This window comes from Pelecanus crispus, chromosome 7, assembly GCF_030463565.1.
Source record: "Pelecanus crispus isolate bPelCri1 chromosome 7, bPelCri1.pri, whole genome shotgun sequence".
Taxonomy (NCBI): domain Eukaryota; kingdom Metazoa; phylum Chordata; class Aves; order Pelecaniformes; family Pelecanidae; genus Pelecanus; species Pelecanus crispus.
Window position 1 is genome coordinate 14,085,705 of NC_134649.1, and position 27,669 is coordinate 14,113,373.

Sequence of the window (27,669 nt, forward strand, 5' to 3'; positions counted from 1 at the left end):
CCAATGGATTCAAGACTTCTGCAATGTTACATTTTTCATCACTGTTCAGATGCAAAGAGAAACAATTAAAATAGAACCTAGTTCTTAATATGCAGAAACACTGCTATATGTGGTAGCAAAGAATATTTAACAAGTATCAAGCTAATTTTTGTTTTTAAATGAAACTGAAGTTTATTAAACTCCAAGAAATCCAAAGATGGTGATAGATTAAGAAAATATTTGCTGGGCAATGTAAAAATAAAGACTGACACAGGTACAATTCCCTGCAACCCCCTTTATGTGATGTTACAATAAAGCTCTTCAAATCTGCATATTGACAGCTTAACATACACTACTCATACAGTGAAAAAGGTTATGAGGAACATTACCTGTACAACAGAAGGCATTACTATCTTTCGCTGTTCTTTTTAAACACTAGGACATTGAACCTCTCATTACTGAAATGGCCTAAATGCATAGGCCAGAAACAGATACTTCTGTTATAGTTCATATGATTACAGAAGTGCAATTGCATAACACAAGTCTGACTTACCAGCAGGGAAATAGTTTGATGGAAATTATTCCGCTATAAATCAGTTTTCATTTATATAAACTGTCTTGAAGTGCCAAGTAAACATTAAAGTATGCAGAACATTAAGTATATTTACGGGTTCAGTGCACTTTAAATTCCTCAGTACGAGGGTACTGAAACAGCAATAAAAAAGGAGCTTTGCTTAAATGACCGTACTTGTGTTATCACAAGTGGCTTGACTTAAAAAAAACAAACAAGAAAAAAGAAACTATCAGCACATTAACATTCTTATGATGGTTTCATGAACATTTATGAAAACATTAGCAAAGTAACAGAATATTTTATTTTCCTTTACAACCAGTGCTTATGAGGTGAGAATCAATAATGTTGAAATATAACAGAGAATCTCCTTGTTAATATTAAACACATAAAGGAGAGAATTCTGCTGTAGAATCCATTTATACCATGTCTGAACCGTGTGTACAATCTTGGATGTTTTTAAATAAAAAACATGATCAGTTATAAATAATATTAAACAGTATTAAAGTTTTCATTTAGCATCTGAATAAAGATTGCTGGATTTTCAAGACTGTGAGGTTATGTCGGAAGAAAAGGAGACAATCTAGACAGACACATTTATCACATATGCTGCTCTGATTTAGATCACTTACGCCTTACTGCAGTTCCTAGCCATGCACACACAATACAGCCACATCTGTGCAAGTCAAAGGTTTGAAGAGTCATACTGAGACTATAAATAATTATAAGTAAAAATAAATGAAAATTTCCTCGGACAGAGATATTGGCCTGATTAAATTTACATGATTGACTGGAGAGCAATAAACATGTCCACTAGCCAACTACCAACTAGTCAACATGTCCACAGCCAACTACCCCCAGTTCAGTCATCTCAGACTTGATCCACATGAAACTTATCTTTAGACATGCACAAATATTCAGTAACTGTCACAGACCCCTAAGGAAAGGGTGTGTGACCGAAATACGAGGCAGGAAGAACTGCAGACAGGAACTAACCTGAAGGACCTTAGATCTTCCCCCGTGAGGTGCTTTCAAACAATTTCACATGCCTGCCTCCTATCAAAAACCTACTTAGACATTACCACTTAAATGGTAACTATCAAAGATGATAGGAAGTGTGTTGCTCACTAAAATCTTTTAACTATTTTCAAAACATGCATTTGTTGCTACATGTTACTTTATACAACCACCAACAGAGGTCTTGTTGCCAGCAGTGCTTAAAAATAGCTTTAGAAAAACTATCAAAATAAAATTAGATGATCCTGATAACTGATCAAGTCTGACCTCATAATGGAGATATGTTTTTTTAAAAATCATATTTATGTAGTTGCCATGAGGAATAATTGTTGGCATCTATAAAAGCTGCATAATAAAAATAAATACTTTCAGTAATTTACAACAAAATTAAGAAATATACATTTCACTTAAACAGGTAACAATACTTCAGTGGATTACTTGTAGTCACTGTACAGTCCTGAGCATGTTTTTGCAGGTGCAATTTAGGTCATCATTCTTCCCCCCAAGTCCACATGATATATGCCAGCTGGAAGAAAACTTAATACTTCTGAGAAGCAGTATCCTAATTTAGCTTTGGTAATTACCTGTGCAACTGTATAAATCTTTGATTTACTTTTCACACACCAAACAGATTAAGGCAGGCACTATTGTTATGAGGATTCCTCCATCACCTTTTGACACTGATAAAGCAAACCATCTGGAAGAGCAGAACAAGGCGATCTGAACCACAAAGCCAGCATCCCTGAGTGAGTACGACAGTGCAGCAGACAGGGCACAGATGGAAGTAGCTGGCATGCCAGTATTCCCTCATTACCTTAAAAGAACAGAGGCCACAGAAAAAAATCAAGTAACAAGTAACAATAGCTATAATATAGTTCACAAAAAATGTATCTTTCTCTCAAACTTCATTTCTGCTGTTCTCTTCTCCTCTTACCCCTATACTCCTCTAACATGTCACCAAAAATCATGCCTCCTGTATGTAATCCCAACTTCATATTTGTCATATAGCGTCATTCCCATTGTTTTGTCCTGTCCAAAACTCCTCACAGTGCAACAGTTTGTTCCCTTGTAAAATTTACTGTTTGCTGTACACTTGTACCTTTACATCAGTCTTCACATAGACCCCTGAGTAAGGCAAAAAAAGTCCACAGGACAATGCTCCCGTGCTTATTATGCTCCTAAATGTTCCCTGCCTTAAACTGTAAGATACCTGCTTCCATGCACTTACTTTCCTGGAACAAATTATAGGTTTTAAGCAACCTTACAGTATACTTTCACTCACCTATAATATCAACTATATGGAGTTTCAGCTTCTGTTGCAGTGTATTCAGCGCTGCTGAAAGGGAATCTTGAGAAGATGACATTTTTATATTCTGTTTCACATCATTGGAAAGGGACAACCACAGCTTCCCAAAGTCTTCTGTAGTCATTTCCATGGGCCTAAAATTAAGTGCACCACATATCTTAGCAAAATAAGATACACTATTCAGAATATATTTGGTCTCCCAAAAAATCCTATCTGGAAGCAAATGGACAATAGAGCAAGCAATACGCAAATACAGATTAGTTTAAACGAACCCCTCCTCTTCCCAGCTTAACATTTTAAAAAAAGTTTCTATTCCTTACTTTTAAAATTTAGAAATTTAAGAAAAAATACATTATTCTATGTAAACGGAAGACCAAAGTGAATGGCCTTGAGATATTTGCCCACTGAAAGAGACAAAACAAGTTCAATGAGAGGTACACTATTTTGGAAAACAAGGTGGATTTCACTATAAAACAGAAGAGTCTATGAAAAAACATTTGCTTTTTATACTCCTAAAATAAATGCAGCATTCAAAAATTAACAGAATGAGCTTTCTTCTTCCCGTGCAGAAGTTGTCAGCCTTTTCATATAATGTATGTGTCTCTGTACTCAACTCACTCCATTTTGACATGTTTGTATTAGACCGTATTTTAAAACGGCATGATGCCCTTCTGTTCACTCAGTTCTGTTAGGCTCCTCAAAAACGCATTCTGTAGTTCAAGACCATTCTAACCTGCAGCTACTGTCAATATTCTCACTGGATTTGTACTTCTTCCTGGAACTTTGCCCCTTTTTTGTAAGTGCATAAATTATCGTTTACTATCTTTAATAGTCATCTCAGATTAAAATTACTGCTCAAGATGAAGCCTTGTATTTTCATAATCAATACCCAAAATAATCCTGCTCTTGCCTAGTACTTATTTGAGTACACACGTTTTTAAAAACTGCAGCTTATTTTATTTACCTGATGAAGTCCAACAATGATAAAGTTATTGAAAATTCGAGGTGAGTTTCCATCTCTGACTGGTAATTAACGGAGCCAGAAAGAATTCCCTGTATACAGATTTTGTCCATCCACACATATTTCTGGCAATGTTCCACACTTTGAGCTTCAATTACAGAAAACTGGTACGTGGGACTCTCCAAAATCTATATAATTTTTTAAAAGGAATATAGAATATAAGTCTTGCTGTCAAGTTGTGTAAGTGGCTAAGATACAGCTATAAAATTGTGTAAGTCCTTTTATTTCAATTGATTTTTCTTGGACTATTTGGCAAGTGAACAGAGCTACCATTTCTCAGCTCTCATCGAGGTTAAATCAATCATTAACATCTAAAATTCTGTGACAATTAAAACACTGAAGAAATTGATCTCTCTGCCAGTTGGCTTCCCCCCCCCAAATGATTGCTCAGAGTAGACCAAGAACTGATGACCAAGAATCTGAATTATGTAGTTCAGTCCCAAAATAAACTAATATACAAGAGCAAGCAACACTGCAACATACCCCAAGCTATATGCTAAAAGCAAGAAGTTGAGAAATCATCCCTAACAACATGGATAATTTCAAGGTTACTCAGCAGTCCCTGGCCTCTCCAAACAAACTAGTAACACAGAATCTATCTGTGGTAATGGAAACAAGTGAATTATAAGGAAAAACTAGACACAAGATGCCCACTTTCTATCAATGCCATGGCAGGTTTGATTCAAGTCAGAAATGGGAAGGAAGGAGACTTCATAACCAATTAGCAGTTCTTGATTAAGTCAATTCTAAAAGAAACATTCTGCTTAATTCTCTTTATCCAGTTAACACTCACTGAGTGTCTCCAAGGTTTCATAATTCTGTGCTTCTTTCAGGAAGATCTGTGGATAGTCATGCCGACAAGCAATTCCAAAATAGCTTTCCTATTATTTAAGTGAAGTTTCAACCAAGACTATCACATGCTTTTTACAAACCATAATTAAATCCCAGATGTAGCCAAAGTCAAAAAATAAATTGACTCCTCTCCAACATCAACTGAATGCATGAGAACAAGAATGAAATGTGACTGCTGTCTTGGGGGGGAGGAGAAGAAAAAAAAACCCACCCTTGAAGCAGGCTTACACAAGTTTTATGTGCAGGAAGAAACTGCATCATGTCTGCTATCAGATAATAGAATCACAGAATCGTTTAGGTTGGAAATGACCTTTAAGATCATCCAGTCCAACCATTAACCTACACTACCAAGTCCACACTAAACCAGTCAAGGGTAGACTAGACTAAACCATGTCCCAAAGTGCCACATCTACCCGTTTTTTGAACGCTTCCAGGGATGGTGACTCCACCACCTCTCTGGGCAGACTGTTCCAATGCTTGACTACCCTTTCCGTGAAGAAATTTTTCCTAATATCCAATCTAAACCTCCCCTGGCGCAGCTTGAGCCCATTTCCTCTTGTCCTGTTGCTAACTACTTGGGAGAAGAGACCAACACCCACCTCACTACAACCTCCTTTCATGGAGCCGTAGAGAGCAGTAAGGTCTCCCCTCAGCCTCCTCTTCTCCAGACTAAACAACCCCAGTTCCCTCAGCTGCTCCTCATAAGGCCTGTGCTCCAGACCCTTCACCAGCTTCGTTGCCCTTCTCTGGACATGCTCCAGCACCTCAATATCCTTCTTGTACTGAGGGGCCCAAAACTGGACACAGTATTCCAGGTGTGGCCTCACCAGCACCGAGTACAGGGGGACAATCACCTCCCTGGATAAACACAAATGAATGCACAAGCCCAGTAGTCACACCCAAAGTGTTACATGGCGATTTCTTCAGCAACTCAAGTCATACCATTCTGAGTATGACTGGTTAGGTTTGCATTCAGTCTTAAACACCAGGAAGAAGCTGAATTCAGAACTGAAAAATCATACATATTTGTTATATGGAGGCAAGCAGTAGGAAACAAAGTCAAGGTGAATTAAAAAAGAAAGATGCTAACTTTTATACCAAATGACACTAAGTTTAGGATTGTTATTTCCTTCATCACTCTTTAGCATGTGAGTAATAGCCATACCACAGGTTTTAAGAAAATGCTTTGGGGAAAAAGGCATGGCTATTACATTAAACCAAATATTGCACACGTAAATGCAAGCAAAAAGCAAGAAGTTCCAAGTGAATTTGAACTATAATGGAAACAAAGTTTCTTACCTGAAAGTGTTCTGCTTCTTCAAACACTAAGTTCACAGCATGAAGTGCAGAAGTGGTTTTATTTGAAACAAAAACAATGAGCAACAAAGAGTTATCTGTCCACACCTTACATAAATACAGAGCTAAGGCATCACTCTGACAAAGCTCCACTACTTCAGAGTGAGCGAGCTCTTCTAGCTCTTCTGGTAAGGAAGGGACCAACGGTGTTTTACTGGCACTTTCACACTGAGCACTTGGAGAAGGCTGAAAAATTTCAATATTACTATCAGCAAACAAAGACGACTGTGACAGCCTACTATCTGAAAGTCTGTCATCCAGCCCAGATTTTTTTAGGGACTGAGGTGTTTCAAATGCTAAGTTATCTTCTACAATATCTGAAGAACACAGGGAGGCTTTCCTTAAGCTTGTGTGTATATTTTCCTCACAGTCTTCCATGTTAATAGGTACTGTATCAAGTAAGGGACCAAAATCTGAAGCAGCACTATTTTGGAAGTCTGACATTTCCTCAGTATTTTGAGTTTCATTTATCTTTGATTTTCTTTTGAACTTCTGAGTAACCGTGTCTGCTTTCCCCATCTGAAAAGGAAAAAGAAAAAAAAAGGGGGTGGGGAAGTTTCTAGCAACCAGCTGTGTAACTGTTAACAGCATGAAACAGAGTGAGCAAGGACAAATAATGACCAAGGAATCAATTCAGATGACAAACACAAATAGATTCCAAACATTTAATGCATCCAGTAAGAGGCTTTTGTTGTATTTCTTACAGGGTATTGGATTAGCCTATAATGCAAGAATGACTCTAGGTTCTTTAAAAGATAAATTAAAGCTCCTATTAAAAAGCAAGCACAAGTAAACATTTTCTTGTTATACCAGTGATAAATGCCAAGATTTGAGATGGCCAATATGATAATGCCAGTCTTAAAAAGGTTACCTAATGGTGAACTCTAATGTTCTGCGTATTACCATACATAAATAAAAAATGGTCTTGACATAGGGCATCAAACTCTAGCCTTACTGCCAGATGAATGCCAACAGCTCTGCAAAGTTAGGTCAAGGAACAGTTGTTAGGGAAAACTGAGACTAAAACTTGCAGCACAACATGTAAACAGATCGAAGTTCTAGTTACCGAATCAGACCTGCTCCAGAGGTCAGTTCATCAAGTAGTATCTAACCCGTTTCAGGTTCTTAACAAATCATCAGATTACAAAAGTAATTTTCAATAGTTTTTCAATCACTTCGGGTTTTTTGCCTCATTTTACCACAACACTAATTTGATCTCCATTTGCATATAAATATCCGTAATTGTAAATAAGGCAATATATAAACTTTAAACTGCTAAGTCTCAAAAGAACCACTTACCAGACTGACACCAGCATTTGATCCTAGCCCAATAAACAAAGTTGATGCTAACTGCTGCTTCTCTTTGTCTTCCTCAGAGAGGCTGGCAACTTGATCAGACCGCAATGCAGGAGGATCGCCCACCTGTCCTGCTAATAACCTGCCACAAGAAACAGTTTGTGGCTCATTTTCTTTCCCTACTTTGTTTTCTTTCTTTGGAAGATAGCCTTCTTTTCCCCATAGCTTGCGTACTCCCTCAAGTTTCAGAGTATTTGTCCTACAAACAAAACAAAGCAGGATCAACCGTATGAACACCACATTCATAAAAACATGCCAACACTCTACTTTAAACACCATTCACAACTTTGGTACTTTGATATACACAGTGAGGAGTGGAATATAAACACACACTTTTGCATCTGCATAAAGTTCTATGTTCATAACGTCACTCATTACTTTTAAAACACCCCACAAATGCAAACGTGGATGAGGCTATATAGTCCTACGTACAGACCTATGCTAAGTCAGCATTAGACACCTGCAGTCAGTAGTAGACTGCATTTGCCAACTCGTCCAGAGTTTCAGATTACATTTATAATGTATTCGAATAATTTTTTAAAAGTGAATACAAGCAACATGGTATCTATCTTCCTCACCAGGAGAAAGATTCTGGGAATAGTTCTATTGCTGATTGCTTAAAAAAATAATTTAAGTTAACGTAAGAGACTGAAAGTTAGAAGATACCTAGAAAGTATTTTTATTTCTCATGAAAAGTGTTCATGTTCTCAGACACCCCGAACTCTAGCAGAAGTTAATTCAACAGACACAGGCTAAATGCTCCAAGTCCTACACCTAAAAGCCTCACTCAAATTTTCTTACACAAACTGGTTAAAGAATCTGAAAAGACTCCCAAGGTTTCCTGCATACCAATTTACCAGTGCATAAATTAAGTTATTAATTTGTATGGAACTATGGATATGGAATTTATACTCCTTAAGTTTTAGAAAACTGCAAATCTTACACTGTGAATCTTAGCCTCACTTTTATCTAAAAAAGTTTCCTTAAAAGGCACATTATTGTAAGCCCATGAAAAGTAAGCACAGCCTAAAAAAAAAAAGAAAGAAGCCAGAGAAAAAAAAATACTTAATCATGTCATCATCAGGTATCAGGTAATCCTGTCCCAATTTTACTGCATTAACTATCACTTAATTTGTATTTTGTCAAGAAAGTGGAAAAACAGTCTAACTGCATTAGCTTTTTTCCTAGTTATTTCAAAGAAGATGCCATCTGAGTTTCCTCTTACACAATAGAGGTTTCCAAGTTCAACTGCATTCTTTTTAGTTCCATGTAATGAAGAAGCAAAGACACATGATACTGAGAAGAACAGAAGCTTAGATGTACTTCATTTAAAACACAAAATTAACTCACTCTTTATGCCCTGTCTCAGCACTATTACCAGACGTATCAGAACCAAAAGATAAACCAGTGGGGGACTGTCTGCCGGTAATAGCAGATGAGGACACACTTGAAGCAAATGACAATCCATAAGGTTCAAAATTCAGTGCTGCAAGACAGACAGAATCTTAACATTACAATGAGGCATAAAAAGGTAAGAAAGAAATCTATTTTCTGATATTAAATATGCTGTACTGCTGCACTTCTCAGGCTTCCCATGCAGGATCCTATCCTCATTAAAAATGGATGTTTCTGTTCTCAACTAAGTTTTTCAGACACACAGAGGATTTATCTAAAACATGTATACATTTGGTATTTGGTTTTAAATACTGAAATTAAACAGAAGTAGCGACTTTACAGTGTATCACTAAAACAGCTGCCAATGCTTAGTATTTGTAGACAGAAGTACTGTATTGGATCTAAATAAGCGAGTTTTTCCATTTGTTCATGAGACTAAGTAACATTGAGTCCACAGCATTATGTCCATATGTCACTGTCTGCTTTGCAAACGTACTTGACATCTTGGGTGATAAATCATGTTCACTAAGACTTGCAAATCAGGCTTCAGAACCAGCCACCTTAGCTATGCTTTACAAATCAAAATGTGGTTTGAATAGCTTCTAAAAATTTTTTGGGACTATAACATAAACAGTCACTGTTATGTACAAAGCAGAGCGCAGACTCTCCTCTGCAGCCCTGGCACTATCAAGGCGTACAGTCCCTCTCCCTCACCCTCACCCCAGCCTTACACTTTCTTCTTCCCAGCAAAGTGAAGCAGCAGGGCAAAGCTGTTGGGCATCTGGGATGAGAGAAGTCTACTGATAAAGGAGGAGGCAGTGCTAAGGAAGTGTCCTGTCCCATAAAGAAGCAAGAAGGAACAGAGATCCAAGGGGCTTTGTGATAAACAGCATCCACATAAAAGATACTCAAGCTCTACCAACCCATAAATTTAGTTATCTATAAACAAAGAATTCAACAAACTCAGTCGACTCCCCTTCTAGATTATTTCTGAATATTCTCTCTCACCTATATCTTACCTCCTAGAATATTTATGAACCATTGGAAGATGCTAATCAATACTTGGACTACTGAGAAAAAAAACCCAGCAGTTCATAATTTGATTCCTACAATGGCTTCCCTGTAAAATTGTAAGAACACTGCAAATACCAGAGTACTAAATGGGTGTTCTTCAGCAGTAAAGACCACTAATTTTGTTCTCAACACCTCAATATGAAGCACTATTATGAGCTCAATCTGTCATACAGTAGACCGTATCCCTCATTGGTCTTTACATGCATGGAAAACACAGTACAGTTTCAACATATTTGACCTTGTTCAACATTTCTGCACCAAAATTTTGAATTTTCTAGCAGGTTTAGAGTGGAGGCTTTAAGATGCAATACTCTCTATTTATAATTATCTCAGAAAAGTGTTAAATTCTGCCAAGCTACACGTGCAAGCAAATGGACAGTATTATTCATTGTATGCATTAACCTGCACAGTCAAAATCTTCTTTTAAAAATAATAATTTAATTGTAGATAATGCAGTGTATGAGACTAATTTTTTTCTAATTCCTCAACGGTAAAGCAAAGCCAAAGAATGTTTTAGAAAAGCTTTCCAACCTCAAAGTGAATTATTAAGAAGCATCTAAAAGAAATCCTTATGTGACTGGCTGTAATAAAGTAAATGAGTATTTCCATGGCAAAAAAGTAAAAATGAAAAAAATGCACTATAGATGAAGTTTTGGGGTATTTTTAAATAAATAAAAGCATGTACTGCTGTCTTAACTGTACCTACACTAGGTAAGAAATGTGAGGCTTGCATTATAAAATAAGTTCACAATGGTTACTATTGCAAACTATAATTCCAGTCAGGACTAGGTGCTCAGTATAGTAAAGTTAGGAATCCCTTGCTTTTACTTTAAAAATCCCCACACATTTCAAAACCCACAGACCACCAGAGAAACATTCTCATCTGCAGAACAGCAACCTATAATAAATGAACAGTTACAGATACCAGCTAGAGAGATGATCTAAGTTGAACTTAGCTAAGTCTACAGACAAGAGATGTATTAAGATAGTATTACTTTAAGAAATAGTATTAACTGTACACTTAGATTGCTAGTCCATACTTATCAGGTAATTTACCAGCTATTTAGTAAATGCAGTAAACTAACAGTCACCTTTTTCTTGAGAAAGTTTCTCCTCTTGCCTCTGGTGGTGAGGCTTATACGGTGCTGCACCACGACCAAGTCCCTCAGCCACAAACCCATCCAGAAAAGACAAGGAAGCATCCACCTACACAGAATTAAGAGAAGTGAGAAAGCAATGAAAGTATTTTCTATACATGACCCTGATGTTACCAGAATAATATTGTGTCTCATCAGCAAATCAGGATCTTCTGTCTCACACCTCCCATATCTACCAGTAAAGATGCTGTATTAACAGAAATTGTTAAGCAAGTATGTTGAAACAGACTGAGCTAGAGATTTATAACTCAACTCCTCCACTATTGATCTTTTTTGTCTAAACAAGAAAAAAAGAAAAAAGCAGAGCGGAATTTTCCCAAAATGGTTGATCCTACCATTATTTGAAAATACTGAATTCAAAAAAAACCCCTCAAAATCCTCAGCAATATCAATACTATTTTCCATCATTTATTATGGACATTTCACTGTCAAGATCAGTTGTTTCTAAATAGGAGGCAAACCGTTCGAATTAAAAAGCAGTACCACATCATTAAAGCAGGCCTAACTTGTCTTTAAAAAAAAAAAAAAACCAGCATATGAAATTATAATTTTGTTAAAAGCCATTCCAGCTTACTATCTAAACACCACGGTTCTTTATCTTTCAGTATAGAACATTATGATTCATCACATATGCCTGAAAAAGTATGTTTCTGAAAACTCACTTTCAACAGACCAAAGACTGGTACCAGTCAGAACTGTCAAATATCATTCATTTTGAAAACGCTTTTTACCAAAATATTCAACCCCTTGTCATGGTTTAAGCCCAGCCAGCAACTAAGCACCACGCAGCCGCTCGCTCACTACCCCTGCCCCAATGGGATGGGGGAGAGAATCAGAAGAGTAAGAGGGAGAAACACTCCTGGGTTGAGATAAGAACAGTTTAATAATTGAAATAAAGTAAAATAGTCATGATAATAATAATATACGAAGCAAGTGATGCACAATGCAGTTGCTCACCACCTGCCAACCGATACCCAGACAGTTTCCGAGCAGCGATCGCTGCTCCCTGGCCAACCCCCCCCAGTTTATATACTGAGCATGATGCCATATGGTATGGAATAGCCATTTGGTCAGTTTGGGTCAGCTGTCCTGGCTGTGGCCCCTCCCAGTTTCTTGTGCACCTGGCAGAGCATGGGAAGCTGAAAAGTCCTTGACTAGCATAACCAGTACTTAGCAACAACTAAACCATCAGTGTGTTGTCAGCATTCTTCTCATCCTAAATCCAACACACAGCACTATGCCAGCTAAGGAAGAAAATTAATTCTATTCCAGCCAAAACCAGGACACACCCCCCCCGCACTACAAAGAGGTTCATGAAGAACACACATTGCAGCTGTCTTACCACCATGTCATTGCAACTAGCATCAAGTGGAAGCAAGCTTTTCATCAGTGCTTTGTCTTCACACAGATGCTTCAATTCAAATGCATATTGTCTCATGTAGGTGTCTAGAGAGCTGCTGAATTCTTGGATTAGTTTGTCAACTGTTTTTGAACAGGAGGTACGTGATGCTATCTTGGTGACTGCAGCCATTATCCACGCTTTAGTTTCAGAGGTAACAAAAGTCTTCTTCAGCAGGCCGTACAGCTTTGTCAAAATAACTTCTGGATCAACATCTGTAACAAGGCTGGAAAATTCCCCCAACACCTATTCACAAAGAACAGACAAAAATATGCATTTAGTCACACAGAGCAGTGCCTTCCGTTTTGAAATTAGAATGTAGTACTAAATAACAACACAGTAAAATCCACCTCACATTCAAGAAACTATTATTTAAACATGTTCTAAATTATTTCTTCACCATTTTGTGTTTTAAATGTCAAAGGCTTGAAAAGACCTTTGTGTTTATCTCAGCAGACTCCAACTTTTAGCTTCTTAAAAATCAAATAGCTGTCTTGAAAAGAAAGCTAAATATAGCAATTAGGCCCTTACAAAACATGATTTGCTCATACTGCAGCCTCTTCCTTGGGTGGAAGGTAAAGCTTACCCAGGTGCCAGACAATACTAGCACATCACTTGGCCAGTCACCTGCAAATCTAAAAATGCATTTCACAACCACATCTCGCCTAATCCTGACGAAGACAGAAAGGCTCTCAGCATGCAGTCAGATTCATGTGGCTGCTAAGCCATTCCAATAGTTACCTGCCTTAAAGGGAGCAAGTCAGCTTTTCCACAAACTATGATAAGCTAAGTAGTCCTCAGGCACTAAAAGAGGTCACTAAAACCAGATTTCAGCATATTATTTTGACTTCAAGTAAAAACAGAATACTCATGACTAAAATTAAAAAGTTAAAAATATTTATTAAAAACATCACCACTTTTGACAGTTCCCTCGTATCTGTGTATTCAATTTTGACCATGTATCTACCTTACCCAACTCATAACTTGAAGGAATTTCTGTGGATACAATGCATCTTCCTCTTCAAGTAATGCTAAATAAGACTGCACTGCATACATCCGTAGCTGATCATCTTCTTTTCCATCATCAAATCCTAGACAAAAAGCAACATATACTTTGCCTGAAACACAAATAACACCTCCCATCAAATATTTCAAAGTGCATTTTAAGAAAAAAGCCAGATGATTAAGGAACCCATCTAATTCTTCAGAGCATTCAGAGAGTTACCTTCAGCCAACAGCCTCAGAAAGTTGTTTGGGATATCAGGATGCACAACGTCACCTCCAACTGAAAATACGGCATTCATTGTTTGGATGAACCACTCATTGTTAGGGGCATACGTGTCCAGACGTTAAGGAATGAAGTGCTAATGCCTAACTTTTTCTTTCTTTTTTAGTGTGTTTCCTAAGGAAACAAATTTTCCACAATCAGCCACCCATCTTGCTCTCCCCAGTAAGCTGGAGGCCTGATGGTCAATCTAACCAAAGAGGAAATATTCCTGTATCTTTTATAAAGTCTTTCCTCTAAACTTCATCAAAACTGGCGGTCAGGTAGAGAAGTCTTAAATTACGGCCCTGTTGAAAAAGCCTGTGCATGAACTTAACAGCTATCCATTATGTGCAATTTGCTGGCTTGCCAATCAATACTTCTTAAGTTGTGCATGAGTAAACGTTAGAGTAAAAAATAAGAGTTTAAGTAGACTGCACACAGTAGGAACAGTTACATGTTCACACAAGGATTTAGCTCTGGAAATGTGTCCTACTGTATTTTAAGTTCACACTTGTTCCATGCTAGCTTTCCAGCATAATCTTTTGAGTTTGTTTACCCAATATCACTTGATCAATGATAGAGTAGCTGTTCTTTTCAGCAGTGTTTTGCTGTTGATTTGGTGAAAAACAATAAACATTTTGAAGTGCTCCACAGAAAGCAGCATTGCTTTTTTTATATATTTACAATTCAATCAGCCTTTGCTAACTTTGGAAGTTAGCTTCTGCCTTCCCTCAAATAAATCCTGAAAATGCACACTTACTGAATAGAAATCTTCAACAGTACAGAAAAATTAATATTACTGTCATATTTTTGCATACTGCATGACAACATAGCTTTTTTTTTTTTGTACACTACTCTCTGTGCCAAGCAGTGTACAAATAGGATGTTATGGGAGCAATCTGTTAGAAAGAGCTTACAACTGAAATTATCAGACAAGAATACATACAGCAAATCAGGCAATGGCAAATCTAACAGCAATGTCCACCATATGCCAAACACCTAATCATCACTTTCATCTTTTTGGCATAGTTAAATAATCTTTTCTTTATTTCTATGAAAGTGTGTTATTCTTAAAATCCATAAAGTGAGTTCTTTCATAGGAGGATTGTTCCCACAATTACAGAACAGCACCCAATGTAGCACTGAGATCTCTCTCACCACGCAGTGGTGTAGGCTTCAAAGTTTTAATATAAGAATACAAGGTTTAACGCTGAACACCAAAGCCAAAATAAAGTATTTCAAGTGCCATTACTTTCTCTCAGTGAAATACAAGAAACACTGTGGTCATTTTTTTAATGTATTTTCTTGTGCATATTTTTTTGTCATTTGAAAGAGTGGAAAGCACAGCTGTAACACTTCCTACTTCAAAAGATCATGAAAGATGCTTTGAAAGGTATAAATGCTACATTTGCCTGAGCTCTGACTCCAAAGCTTCAGAAAAATAAAAGGATATTTCTCAGCTAGTTCTGCTATTTTGCCAACTAAGTTGATGATAGCATATTCTTCCTTGCTTTCTTTTAAGTAGTCAAGCATCTTCTGAACTATGACAATTACATTCTGTCCATTTGTAATTCTATAGAGAAGCTCTAAAGTCTGAAAGAGAAAGCAAAAAATATATTTAATTGGCTCTGATGACTCAAAAAAGGAAACAGGCAAACAGAAACACTTTAGAATGATGCCAAATTAAGCAACCCTATTTGGCAAGTCTTAAATGAAATACACTGCTTATCTACACAGCTTGTCACATTAATATGGTTCATAACTGCTCTTACAATAACTGAGACATGTCTTTCACACTACTCGTTTTAAAAAACCTATCACTCATCTTAAAAATTTAAGTTAATTTTTGGCATTTAAAAATTCACTGACCTCCCTTTTAATAATGGGATCTGGATGGTCCAGACATTCAATTATTGTCATCTGGTGCTGAAGTGCCAGATTAGGATCCTGCTGGATAACATAGGTCAGAGCCTTTAAACCTGGAATATATGTGATTGGAAATGATATAATAGAATGTATACTACTATGATCAAATTAAAAACATCTTAATGAAATCCAGTATCCTTACCTAAGTATTTCAAATTAATTTTGGGTGACAAAACAAATTTTCCAATGCACTTGGCAGCCTTTTCAAGTAGTTCAGATTTTGGATGAATTGTATAAATTGTTTGGACACATTCAAACAAGATGGCTGTCAGGGGGAGGGAGAAGGACACATAATTAATGTGTATTAAATACTTCTATAATGCAAAAAATTTTAACAAGCAAACAAGCTCATTGACTGTGTGAAGGAATTGCAGTGTTGTCCCACCCCCACTGAATCTAACTGCAGAGTCTATACTTACACAAGTAAAAACAGGATGAAAGACTATCTCCTTTAGTATAAACATATTTTTTTAATTAGCCTTTGCCACTGTGCATACAACAGTCTGTCCTTAAAGCTCTTCAAACCTTGAAGTCCCCTATAGTTGTTCAAGGGGCTAGACTGGGACGGTCTTTATTTAGAAAGCTAGTGGGCAACTATAAAGCATTCAAGACAAAATATTTTTCAATAATTCATATTATTTCTTAGCTACTACCAACAGCCAAATCACTCCAAAAACATCCTTATTAAAACAACTTTGCATAGTAGTTTGAGAAAAAGCTAGAATTAAACTGAAAAAGCTAGAAGTAAACTGAACAAAAAAGAGTAATTAATCCTTTGTGGCAAGCAATTTGGGCAAAGATTCAGACCAAGTGACTCTCTCCAAGATAACTGGCATTTAAAATCATGACGATTTTTCAGTTGTTCTTGTAATTCAGTCTCTAACTGAATTGTCCAACAGACAACCACTTATTCTTCTTAAGCATTACAAAACTAAATCTCAGAAAGACTAGCATATTAACAACTCAGTTGCCTACAAGCAGCAAGAAACATACAATAACCAAGGACTTTGTGTAAGAAAGAGTAATCACTCAATTGTATTTTTCTTTTGTCTGGGATAATCAACTCAAGTTTTATAAAAAGCTTATCGTATGTGAACAAAAACTACATACCTACATTCTATGTCCTTGTATAAATCATAATAAACTGCCCACTTTGGCCCCTTAAGTGCTTAAAACAAATTTACTGCTTAACTCTTAGCAATCTGCAAATTGTCTGTGTTATAAGGCAGCACACCTCCCAATATCTTGCATGTTCTTGCCTAAAAGAACAGAAGCAATAAACTGAATACACTAAATGTCTGACAGAGGCTTCCTCATGTATTATTTACTAAAAGAGAATACTTCCCCAAAGCTTCCCTTTTTAGTGGAAGTGAAGCTTACACAATGCTTCACAAAACACGTATCAAGTAGGCATTAGACATCTAGAGCTTTGGCCCATGTTTCTTCCACCCCCCAGTGTTGTTTTAAAAAAGTCTCAATTTTCTTCCCATTCCATTAGCACAGGTGCTTTGGCAACTTCTATGGGGCTTTACTTAACAATAAAATAATGGGGGGGGCTAGCCTTTCCTTAATAGTGAAACAGCTCTTTAATGTAGGGTTCTAGAACATCAGATCTGGGTGTTTGGGGAGGTATTAAGACCTGGGGAGGGGAAGGCAAAGAAAAATGCCAATAAATTGCTCAGTTTTTTTATTAGAAAAACTTCACAGTATAATTATTCCTCTTGCTTTGTTCTAGCAGCAAAGACAGCTTCCTCTGCTGAGGAGATAATGAAATTAACATAGTCTTCCACAACATTCTAGAAATTTTAAATTGAGATGTGTGCCAAAATCATCTTTTCACAGGCAACCTATCACTGAACTCTTGAGGTGTAATTTTTAACTGCGGCTAGAGAAAAAAGCCCTACACAGCTGTAGGGAATTGATGCTGTCACTCTTGCACACTTTTTATTGCCTTTCTCAGTGCAGTGAAAAGAAGATCTAAGCATGTCTAATAAACAGGGCTGTTTCACTAGGATTTTTCTTTTATCATTTATTTCAAACTTAATCAATGTTCAATTAGAGCTTTCATGAAGAAGCTGACTTTCTGTATTTAAGGGCAGGGGCAAGGCAAACACAGGACAGAGGCTTTTCAGTCAACATGAGTTCCCAGTAAATAAAAATATTTTACCTGAATGATAAAAAACTGCGTTGTACAGCAATGCATCACTTGCTTTACAATTTACTAGTTGGACACTTAAGAATACAGTTGTATATTAAGAATATAACTAGACTTTTCAAGAGTGCTGCACGCATATTTTAGCATTATCAACTACTTATATTTTCACGCTTTCCAAATACTGATAATTACATAAAATAACTTCACCCACCATATGTAATATTATGATTTATCTCTGCTCTTCTTAAAGATTCATCTAGAACATCATACATCAATTCGCTTGTCCTGTTTAACGAGAAAAAAAAAATATTTAAAATTATTTGCAGCATTAACAAGCATGTAGTCTTATTTTGCCAAATAGCTCAAACAGTAGTATTGAAATCTGTAACACAAATTATTCACATCCACAGATTCACTTTAACTTGGAAGAGCTCTATAGCACGTTTCTAAAATGGCATCTAACAAGATGTTTGCAGCTTTCAAAAGAAACATGTACCATATCACAAGAATAAAAATACTTCCCTCACTGCTTGTATAAAAAAATAAAACAAACAAGAAAAGGATCACAGACAACTAGGTCCTCACAAAATGTCACCACTTTTTAAAGTATCTTTACTCTGGATTTTCACACAGTTGTTTGGTAACCTAGTAACATAAGTCCCAGCAAAAATATATTTTAAGCATATTCCACAACAATCAATTGTTTAGCCAATCCAGAAGCTAAGAAAGTAATTTTGCAGTTTAGAAAGTATCCCCTCACTGTATTGGTTAATAACAAATGTATAAGAAGGTCAACAGTGAAATCCTCTTCTAAAAAAAAAGAAACAGGAAGCTGTCTATGAGGTACAGGTCATGACTGTATTCTTTGTACCTTCAAAGTATTAATTACAGAGAAAGATCTGGTTACCTTAGATCATCTTTTCCTAACAGCCCCAATATTCTTAAAAGCTGAATTTGTAACCATGGTGCTGGCACGCTGTGATAGTTGAAGTCAATAGGGAGCTTTCCTCCCACTACCTGTTTTAGGATGGTTACAAAACTCCCAGTCAAGTCCTTGTATCCAGATGAGTTTTCCTAAATAATGAAAAAGAGATACAATTCAAACATTTTGATACAGCACCTCAAAAGTAAAAATAATCCACAAATTGAGTAAGATCAAAATACCTACACTGATAGTTTTATTTCTTTAAATCAAACTTCTACTCTCACCCCTCAACACTTGTAAGCTCTTCACTTTAAACCTATGCTATTTTATCCCACATTTGGAAAGGAAGTGAATGTAACTTGGAGGCAACAGTAAAAAAAAAAAAAAAAAAATTACAAGCAAATTTCAGCAAATCCTTTAACACACTGTAAAAGTTAGATCCTCTAAGGATGCCAATGATGCTGAGCATTTGGTCATGCAAGAAGTGGATCTGTCAAGCTAAATGGAGAGCTAGCACAAACAAACATAACAGGTATCCTGATCACATAAATTAACTTTTCTAACAATGACAAGTAACTTTTTTTTCTGCAAAACTTCTGTGCAGTACACCGCGTATTTAAAATGTTTTTTTTAATATATATATTAAAAAAAAAAAAAACATATATAAAGCTCCTAAGTTCAGTTGTGCTTGTAATTCTTTGCCTACCTTAATCATTTGAAGATAAATATGCAAAGAAGCAGCCATGACTCCAGCATCCCTGTCACATAAGGCTTTCCGGAACTTATCATGAATATGCTGAACTTGGTTAGGAGCAATGAGATAGAACTTATATAAAGCTTGAACAGCTTTTCTTCGGATAATTTCCCTGAAGTGAAATGAGATTTACACAAAACAAAATGAAGCTGCTTGTATATTTTAAGTACTTGACTTACCAAAACAACTTGCACTTGTTATTTCTACAGCAATGTAAAATTATGTGGCTAGCCATCAGAACACCATGATTTGGAGAGGGATGAGAACCCATGTTTTATATGTTTGATAGCAAATGACTTTACAAATACCGTCTAAGCGAGGAAGTGACAAAGCAAACTTAAAAGCATAGCAGGGCTTTATATCAGATTGACAATTCAAAACAATGGGCACCAAATAAACAATGAAACTGGACACTACTAATCTGTTGTGGTCACATGTGCAGCTCCAAAAAATACCGATCTAGAAGTTACTGAGTCAGTTCATTCTGCAGTTCCCTTGCTAATCAACAAAACACTTATAATGTTATGTTCTGTGTATGGGATATTATAAATTAAGAATCAAACAATTCAAGGGTATTGATATCTGCAGATATGCTTTTACCAACAAAGTTTCTATACAGAGCTTTATTAAAAAAAAAAGTACTGGTCAAGTACTTCAAGGATCCTGATCTGTTTCTCCATTTACTCTACAAACACTTCTTCATCCAGGTATTTGTTACAAGGACTCCAGCAGATAAATTCAATTACATTTACCTATCAAAACTGGTTATGAAAAAGATTAATACCTATCCAATACTCAGTCAAGACTGCAAACAAATGAGACAAGGATCCAAGAGAAAATTCAATTACATTTACCTATCAAAACTGGTTATGAAAAAAAATTCCTACCCAATACTCAGTCAAGACTGCAAATAAATGAGACAAGAATCCAAGAGAAAATTCAATTACATTTACCTATCAAAACTGGTTATGAAAAAAATTAATACCTATTCAATACTCAGTCAAGACTGCAAATAAATGAGACAAGAATCCAAGAGAAAAACTAGGAGAGGAACATTTTCTGAAGGTAATGATTAGAAAGACTGACTCAGAGAAAAAACACCAGTTTACTAAACTACTTACAAAGTGAAGTCATTTAACTGTACAAGGCCACTTGGAACTCTGTAAACAGATACGTACTTAGAATGCTGTAGCTTGTCTTCTATTAGGGGAAGAACAGCTGGAATCATCTCCCGTGGAAAGATCTGGCTGACAATGGTTAATGCCATGCACACCTCTACTAGATTAGTGCTCTGTAAGTCCTGTTACAGTCATTGAAATAAGACAGTCATTTTTCATTTAGACTTTTAAATTCTGCACAGACATACCCCAAACCTTTCACAAGCAGGCTGGATCTAGCCCACCTACACAGCCCACCTACAGCAAGCATCCTGCTGCCAGCCATTCTGTTGTCTGCTTGTGTTTGAGAAGTGTCAGATCTCACTGAGCTAACCAAGTTCTTCTCTTATACATGAAGAAGGACCATGCAGCTCCTCACATTCATGTTACAGAACTACATTCATATTTTAAACATATGCAAGATTAATATATAGAGCTACAATCAACATTTGTCTACTGAAGTAGTTTGATGATTGCAAAACTATGCTGAGTCCCCAGCTGGATCAGCGGGGTGAGTCACTTCTCACAGAATTCAACAGTATTCTCTCTAGTGCCTTTGATCTCACCCAAAGAATTAAAAAAAAAAAAAAAGAAGAAAGGGCAAGCTCAATAATACTGCCAATTACATATGTACACTAAAATAAGACATTACCTACTTCCTAAGAAGAGAATGCAAATTACATGTAACGTTCTACAGAAGAATAAAAATTCACAGTCTGTCCCAAATACAATTAAAAATAGCAGATTTAGCTCACTGAAACCTTAAACCAAAAAAGGATGGATGAATTAATGAAATGCAAGACTAGAATTATTTTTCAAAACAAACAAAACGTGTAAGATTTCCAGCTCATATCATTATTTGCTCTGACCATTTGTCCCAGATAGGTTTTAGTGCCCATTTTGGTTTAGTTCTTTGTGGCACCTCATTTTTTCACTTCTTTCTATACCCTTACTAGTTTCAAGTCAGATTTTTAAAGATTATAAAACAGTTTTCAATCACAACAGCAAAATGAACATCACTTTCAGTCTATAATTTATGTGACCTCAGCCTACTGTAACATAAAAGTAATCATGCAGGAAGAGTTGTAAGTCACAATTGCTCCATGTAAGAGGCAGTTATACATAAGATGCCACCTATGAAATATTATTAGGTAATAGATTTTCAGTGTCACTCCAAAGCATATTTCCATTTTCTATCAAAAGAACTCAAAGAAGCCAACAGATACTTCCTGTCAGCTAAAAGCAAAAGTTTTCACTGAAATATGCATGCATGGCTCCTCCTGGAGTTGAGAAGGTATAGAATTGGTACATTTTACAAAGGAAATTTTATGGTATATCTCCTTTGAAAAAATTTAAAATTATAGCTTCAACAGCAGGAATGCCAAGACTAAATTAAAAAGCCAGGGAAAGCCATTTCAAATTTTCACTGCTAACCAAAGAAACAGCAACTTTAAGACAGCAAGACAGAATTAATGAGTACATAGCTTAGATGTGGTGTGACACAAAATGGGAAGAATTGGTCCAAGTTTAGTTTACCTCCAGACCTCCAAAAACACTGTACCTTCACAACTGTGTTCACAAGTAGAAGTAGCAGTTCATGATTTTCATGGAGAAATAAAGAAACTGCCAAGTAACCTATAAAAGAAAGCAGCCTGCATTACTACTTACAAGCAATAAGCAACTTCAAGATAGAAAACTTAAGACTGTCTGTAGTAAGTTAATTCAAACAATTAAAAAAAACCCACCAAAAACCCCCCAAAAACCCCTCACTGTCAGATGACAGTTGCTTGTGTTTTAACTATCGAGTTTCTTTTATTTCCAGGCAAACCAGTTGCATCTAAGCTGCAGTAAAGCTCAACAAATAACAGCTAAGAATTCATTAGCTGTGAGAAATAAGAGACATTATAATACTGTTATAGCTAAAGAGCAGCCAAGAACACCATGAGAAATCACATCCTGGAAAACAAGTATCTTCTCTGCACGGACAGAAGTATATTCCTTCTAGACTACACAACAAATGCACTGACTTATATTTGTTTCTCTTTTTTCAAAAAATACAGGTTCCATTTCAAATAAATTTTATATTCAACTTGGAATACAGAAGTAAATTCACCATCCTATGCCAAATATTCCCTTGTTATTTCTTAACAAGGAGGAAACAATTCTGGAACCCCAGAAAAGAAACCTGCCAGACACCTTTTTCTTCAAGACCCCTCTTCCTTTTAAACTAAGGGACTTATGGGGGGGTGGGGAGGTGCCACAATTCATGACAATATTTGTATTACAGAGGTGGATCTAAAAAAAGGTTTTGTTCATTCAGGGCTTAGGGATCAAAACGAGCAACTTCAATACAAATAACTGTATTGTCTGGGCTACCAGACTGATCTATCTGCTTGTGAAACTATGCACTTGATCAGCTTAGCACACCTGCAAAAATGTAGTTCACTCCCATTCACTGAGGCTCACATTGGGTAAAAGAGTAACCCATCTTGACTGGATCAACTGACAACACTTCCTTAACACAGACTTTGGTATACTGCACCAAGAACAGACAAGGTCATCCTCATATATCACCTATAACTGCAGAACAACAACAACAAAAAAAACCAAACCACCCCCACCCAACCACACACACTCTTGATAACATCCTTTTACCAGACCAAAGCTTAAGGGTGCTTTGTGTCCAGAGAACTTCAAGCCACCTATATTTAAAAAAATAATGCCGCTTCACCAAAGACTTCTCAAAAAGAAGCCTAGTGTGGAAAGGTCTCAAACCGATTAATAACAAGACGCATTGGTTCTTGACACTTACAGAGGTCACAAAGTTTTCTTCAGAACAGCTTACCACCTGCCCTCCCAGGTTTGGTGAAGATAGAATTTCTTAATCCCTACCAGAGCATCTGCACTGGCTTTCATTACTCAGGTATAAAGCAACTTTAAATCATCACTTGTAACGCATTCTCCTAGAAACTCCAATACTTGAGTGCATGATCCAGATGGAATTCAAACAAAGGATATCAAATAAGCATATCCCGCAAGACATTGCCTTCCTTCTGTGTATGCAGACATAGTATTGCTTGGAGTTAAACCATTTTCTCTGCAAACAAGAAGAAATGTCTTCACTAGGCAGTTGAATCAGCAACTGCAAGGAAATTCTCCAGACAAGACAGGCTGACAGCTACTCCAAACTAAATCTACCGGAAACAAGTTAACAGCGACACTGGCGGGCAAGGAAATCACAATGGCATGAAATTTCAAAGAAATCTGAACTAGCCTTTCAGATTTCTTCAGGAACTTCTGCACCTATGCTATAAGGACCTCCCTATTTCCTCATTTCCTACAACTGTTTCTAAACTAAAGAAGTCCTACAAGCACCAAAACAGAAAATATTCTAGGGCCACTTTGGTAACAGCAATAAGCCCTTTTAAAAATACTAAACAACTATCTCTAAGTTAACTACTGGGAAACCAATACTATGCTTGCAGAAATTGTCTGACATTAACATCTTTTGCCTACTCTTGTACTACAGCACTTGAAAAAGAAACCATATCCTGTCAGAAACTCAGCTTGATGTGTTTTTTAACAAAATTTCTCGTAAACTACTTTTTTATTGGTGCCACAATTGAGCACAATGAAAGAACAACTGATGATTTAAATTAATTTCCCCTGCCTTCTGTTCTACAAGCAGATACAAAGCAGCTCACAAACTAGGGATTTCATTATTTTCAGAGAGGAGTGAGACACTATGAAACAAGACCACAAAATAGAATAACATTTTAAGTAAGTTGTATTTTTACATGAATTACAAATCCTAATAAATTTTTAAAATACAGTTTGAGAATATTATTAAGGCTACAGCTCCACGCACATACCAACTCTTTTCTCCAAAAGATTCCCTTGCTGTGCAAGCTTGATTGCATGGATATAACCAAAGGAAGACTCGTACCCCAGCATTTCACAATAGATGAGTCTCACCATACATTCTTTCATCAGTCTCTGAAATACCAAAAATAAATTATTGAAAATTTTAAGTCAGCCATGTTTTATGCTCCTCTTCACCACTCTAATGAAGCAGAGGACTTTATCCGATAGAAACATATGCGCATTCACATCCCTTTTCTAAAATCAGGGTAGTCATAATTTTTCCCTTGCTCTGAACCTCTTCTGCAAATCAGTATCAGTTTTTGACTGTAAGAGCAGAGCTTCCCACATACAACTCTTAAACATGCTATCTTATTTTGATTAGCATGCATGTGATCAATACCAAATTAATTATAACAGAAAAATATGAACTACCTGAAGTGTTAGATGACCACACTGCTAATGCAAATTATTTTTTACCAATCACTACACTGACCTAGGATGGGTTATCACTATGTGCGAGGCAAAACCTTATTTCTCCCTTCAAAAACTCTCACCCATGGGACTGAGATATGCATTAACTAACTCAAACCAGAATATATCAACTCCTGCACCTCAGACACAAGCAAAAGCGCATACAACAAAGCACAGCTTCCTATATAGCACAAATTGTAAGAACAGCGTCAGCCTGCAAAGAACGTTATTTGATGGAAGCAGTTCATTACCTAGCTTTTTTGCCTGCATTATTTCAGAAGCTACAGAATGACAGACTCTGGGTGTCGTATTGTTACGGCTTATTCACATCAGACAGAATCACAATATCCTCACTATTTTAACCATGCTGCAAAACCACAGACATTGGTACCTTTTAATGCTGACGATTAAATATCTACAATGCAAAAAACCTGCACACTATCTATAGTGCAGATAACCTGTACACTCCACCTGGCAAAAAGAGAACGCTTCACCTTTGGTCTGCTGCTCCCACAGCCTGTAACCACTCACAGAACTTACAAGTGTTGTGGTGGGGGCAGAAACTGTCGCTTTCAAACTGGTTAGTTCCTGCTGGATTAATTTTTCTTCTTCCTAGAAAAGATTAAACTTCTTGTTTTAATCTCACGTAAATTTTGGAGGCACAATACGTAACAAAAGTCAAAGAAGACGTGTTAATTTACTCCACTGCCTCCTCAAACCCACTTATGGCAGTAACACCGGACTGCTTGTTTCGAGTACAGGTGGCGACGCTCTGCGGCCGGGTTTTCCCATACCATCTCCCCCCAGAAGAGCGTAACGCGGCAACCCATGAATATGCATTGCAGTGAGGTTTATCGTCGGGTTCCGGAGCTCAACAGGCCACAGCCCCGGCGCTGAGGGGAGACTCCGGCGCCCCGCCACCGCGCACGGGGCCCGCAGCCCAGCAGAAGGCACCGCGCCTCAGCGGCCCGCAGCGCGCCACGGGGCCGCGCCGCCGCTTCGGGAAGGCCGCGGGGCGGGAAGGGAGAGGAGGAAGGCCCGGCCCCCGCCCGCTTCGACGCGGCGGGAGGAGCGGGAGGAGCAGGAGGCCCGGCCCGGCCCGCCCCGCCCCGGGGCGCCGCCCGCAGCCCGTACATGCTTGGAGGTGAGCGCCGTGATGCTCCGGATGAGGCTCCCGAGCCGGGAGGAGGCCGAAACCCTGCCAGGGCCGCCGGCACCCCCCGGCCCGGCGCCCGGCTCGTGCTGCCCCAGCAGCCCGGGCAGCACGCTCAGCGTCCGCTCCACCACGTCGCTCATGGCGGCTGCCGCCGCGGCCCGCTCCCCGCCGCCGCCCGGAACGGAAGGGCGGGAAGGGCAGGGCCCGGCCGCGCCGCCGGCCTCGCCGCGCACTTCCGGGACCGCCCCGGCTGCGGGGCGCGCCCGCCGGGCGGCAGGGGGCGCTGCACCGCCGCTGGGGGCGGGAAGAGCTCGCGGGGCTGGGCCCGCCCCCCGTGAGGGCCGGCGGCGCCGCCCCGCCCGCCGCAGGCCCGGGCGCCGGGGGAGGCACCGCGGTGGCGCCGCGCCGTGAGGGGCGGGCAGGAGCCTCGGGGGTGGCCGCGCCGGCGGGCGGCCGGGGCAGTGCGGGAGGCGCTCCCTCAGTCCCGGCCCTGCCGGCCCGCCGCTGCCCTCCGCCCAAAGTGGGCGGCGGGCCGTGCCGTGGCTGCGATGGGCCCCGGCTGAGCCGGAAGGTGGAGCTGAAACACAGCGTGTGGAGCGGGTCGGCCCGGCGGGGGTGACGGCCGGCCCTGCCCGGCCTCCAGGGGCTGCCGCCCGCGGGCTGGCGGTCACAGATCGCAGCGAGATAAGAGCAGATGCTCCCCCCCCCGCCCCGAGGGAGCGCTGCCGGGCAAGGGGTGCGGGAGTAGGAGCGGCCTAGCCGCCATCCCGCCCGCCGGAGCTCGTTTTTTTGTCAGCATCACGAAACAAAGACGTTTAAAGGTGTGTTTAGAAAGAGAGCAGCGGGATAATTTCTAGATGCGTATGGGAGATATGATTCTTAAAGCGTGAGTGGGAACACCTAGAGAGCGGTCTTGGCCGAGAGGCTGGCAGAGGAGCTCTTTCTGAGGCGATTCCCACTCCCCTGGCAGCGGGGGTTTGGCGTCTTCGGAAGGTTTTCACCTCGTAGCTCCTGGCAACTACCTCTGCATTCATTGCTCTTGCAAGTGAAACAAAGGATTTCTTACCCGTGAAAAGTAAGGTGTGAATTTCTAAGGTTAAAGATTACAGGTTTTTTGGACTCAGTAGATACCATTTTTGCCATTTTGTAATACTGTACCTTTCAAATTAAAGTTAGTTTTATGTCACCATAGCTGAACAGGAGTAGTTGCAGATGCTAAATGAGCAGCAGACTTGTTAGTTTTGGTTATTTGGTACACCCAGAGAAGTTATTTCAGTTAACAGAAAAAGCTCCTCCTTTGTTTGTCAGACACAGGCCATACCCCAGCTCTGCTCTGAAACCGTGACATGCCTTCTGGTCCGTACATGGCTGCTGCAGGACTGTGTGGCTGGGTGGAACTGGGCATTCACCGGCAAAGCAATGAAATGAACACGTGAAAGAAGGGTGCCAGATATCTTCCGTAGATACTTCACCCTACAAGGGAAAAAGTGCATCTAACCCAGTCATGTTTG

The 27,669-nt window shown here is 38.6% G+C and overlaps 1 protein-coding gene across 1 annotated transcript; it reads right to left on the reverse strand.

The window, feature by feature from the left end:
• Window positions 1–1,157: 1,157 nt before the first annotated feature.
• On the reverse strand, window positions 1,158–26,298 carry AP4E1 (adaptor related protein complex 4 subunit epsilon 1). Its single transcript, XM_075713690.1, has 21 exons — window positions 26,137–26,298; window positions 25,543–25,614; window positions 24,540–24,663; window positions 22,229–22,302; window positions 20,689–20,810; window positions 19,463–19,622; window positions 18,739–18,905; window positions 18,043–18,116; window positions 15,819–15,941; window positions 15,620–15,729; window positions 15,204–15,343; window positions 13,709–13,821; window positions 13,456–13,574; window positions 12,427–12,729; window positions 11,019–11,133; window positions 8,809–8,944; window positions 7,402–7,657; window positions 6,046–6,621; window positions 3,838–4,022; window positions 2,850–3,007; window positions 1,158–2,381 (listed from the first exon to the last, which is right to left on the reverse strand). The coding sequence occupies exons 1-21, from the start codon at window positions 26,296–26,298 to the stop codon at window positions 2,218–2,220; spliced, it is 3,453 nt and encodes a 1,150-aa protein (XP_075569805.1). The 3' UTR covers window positions 1,158–2,217.
• Window positions 26,299–27,669: the final 1,371 nt, after the last annotated feature.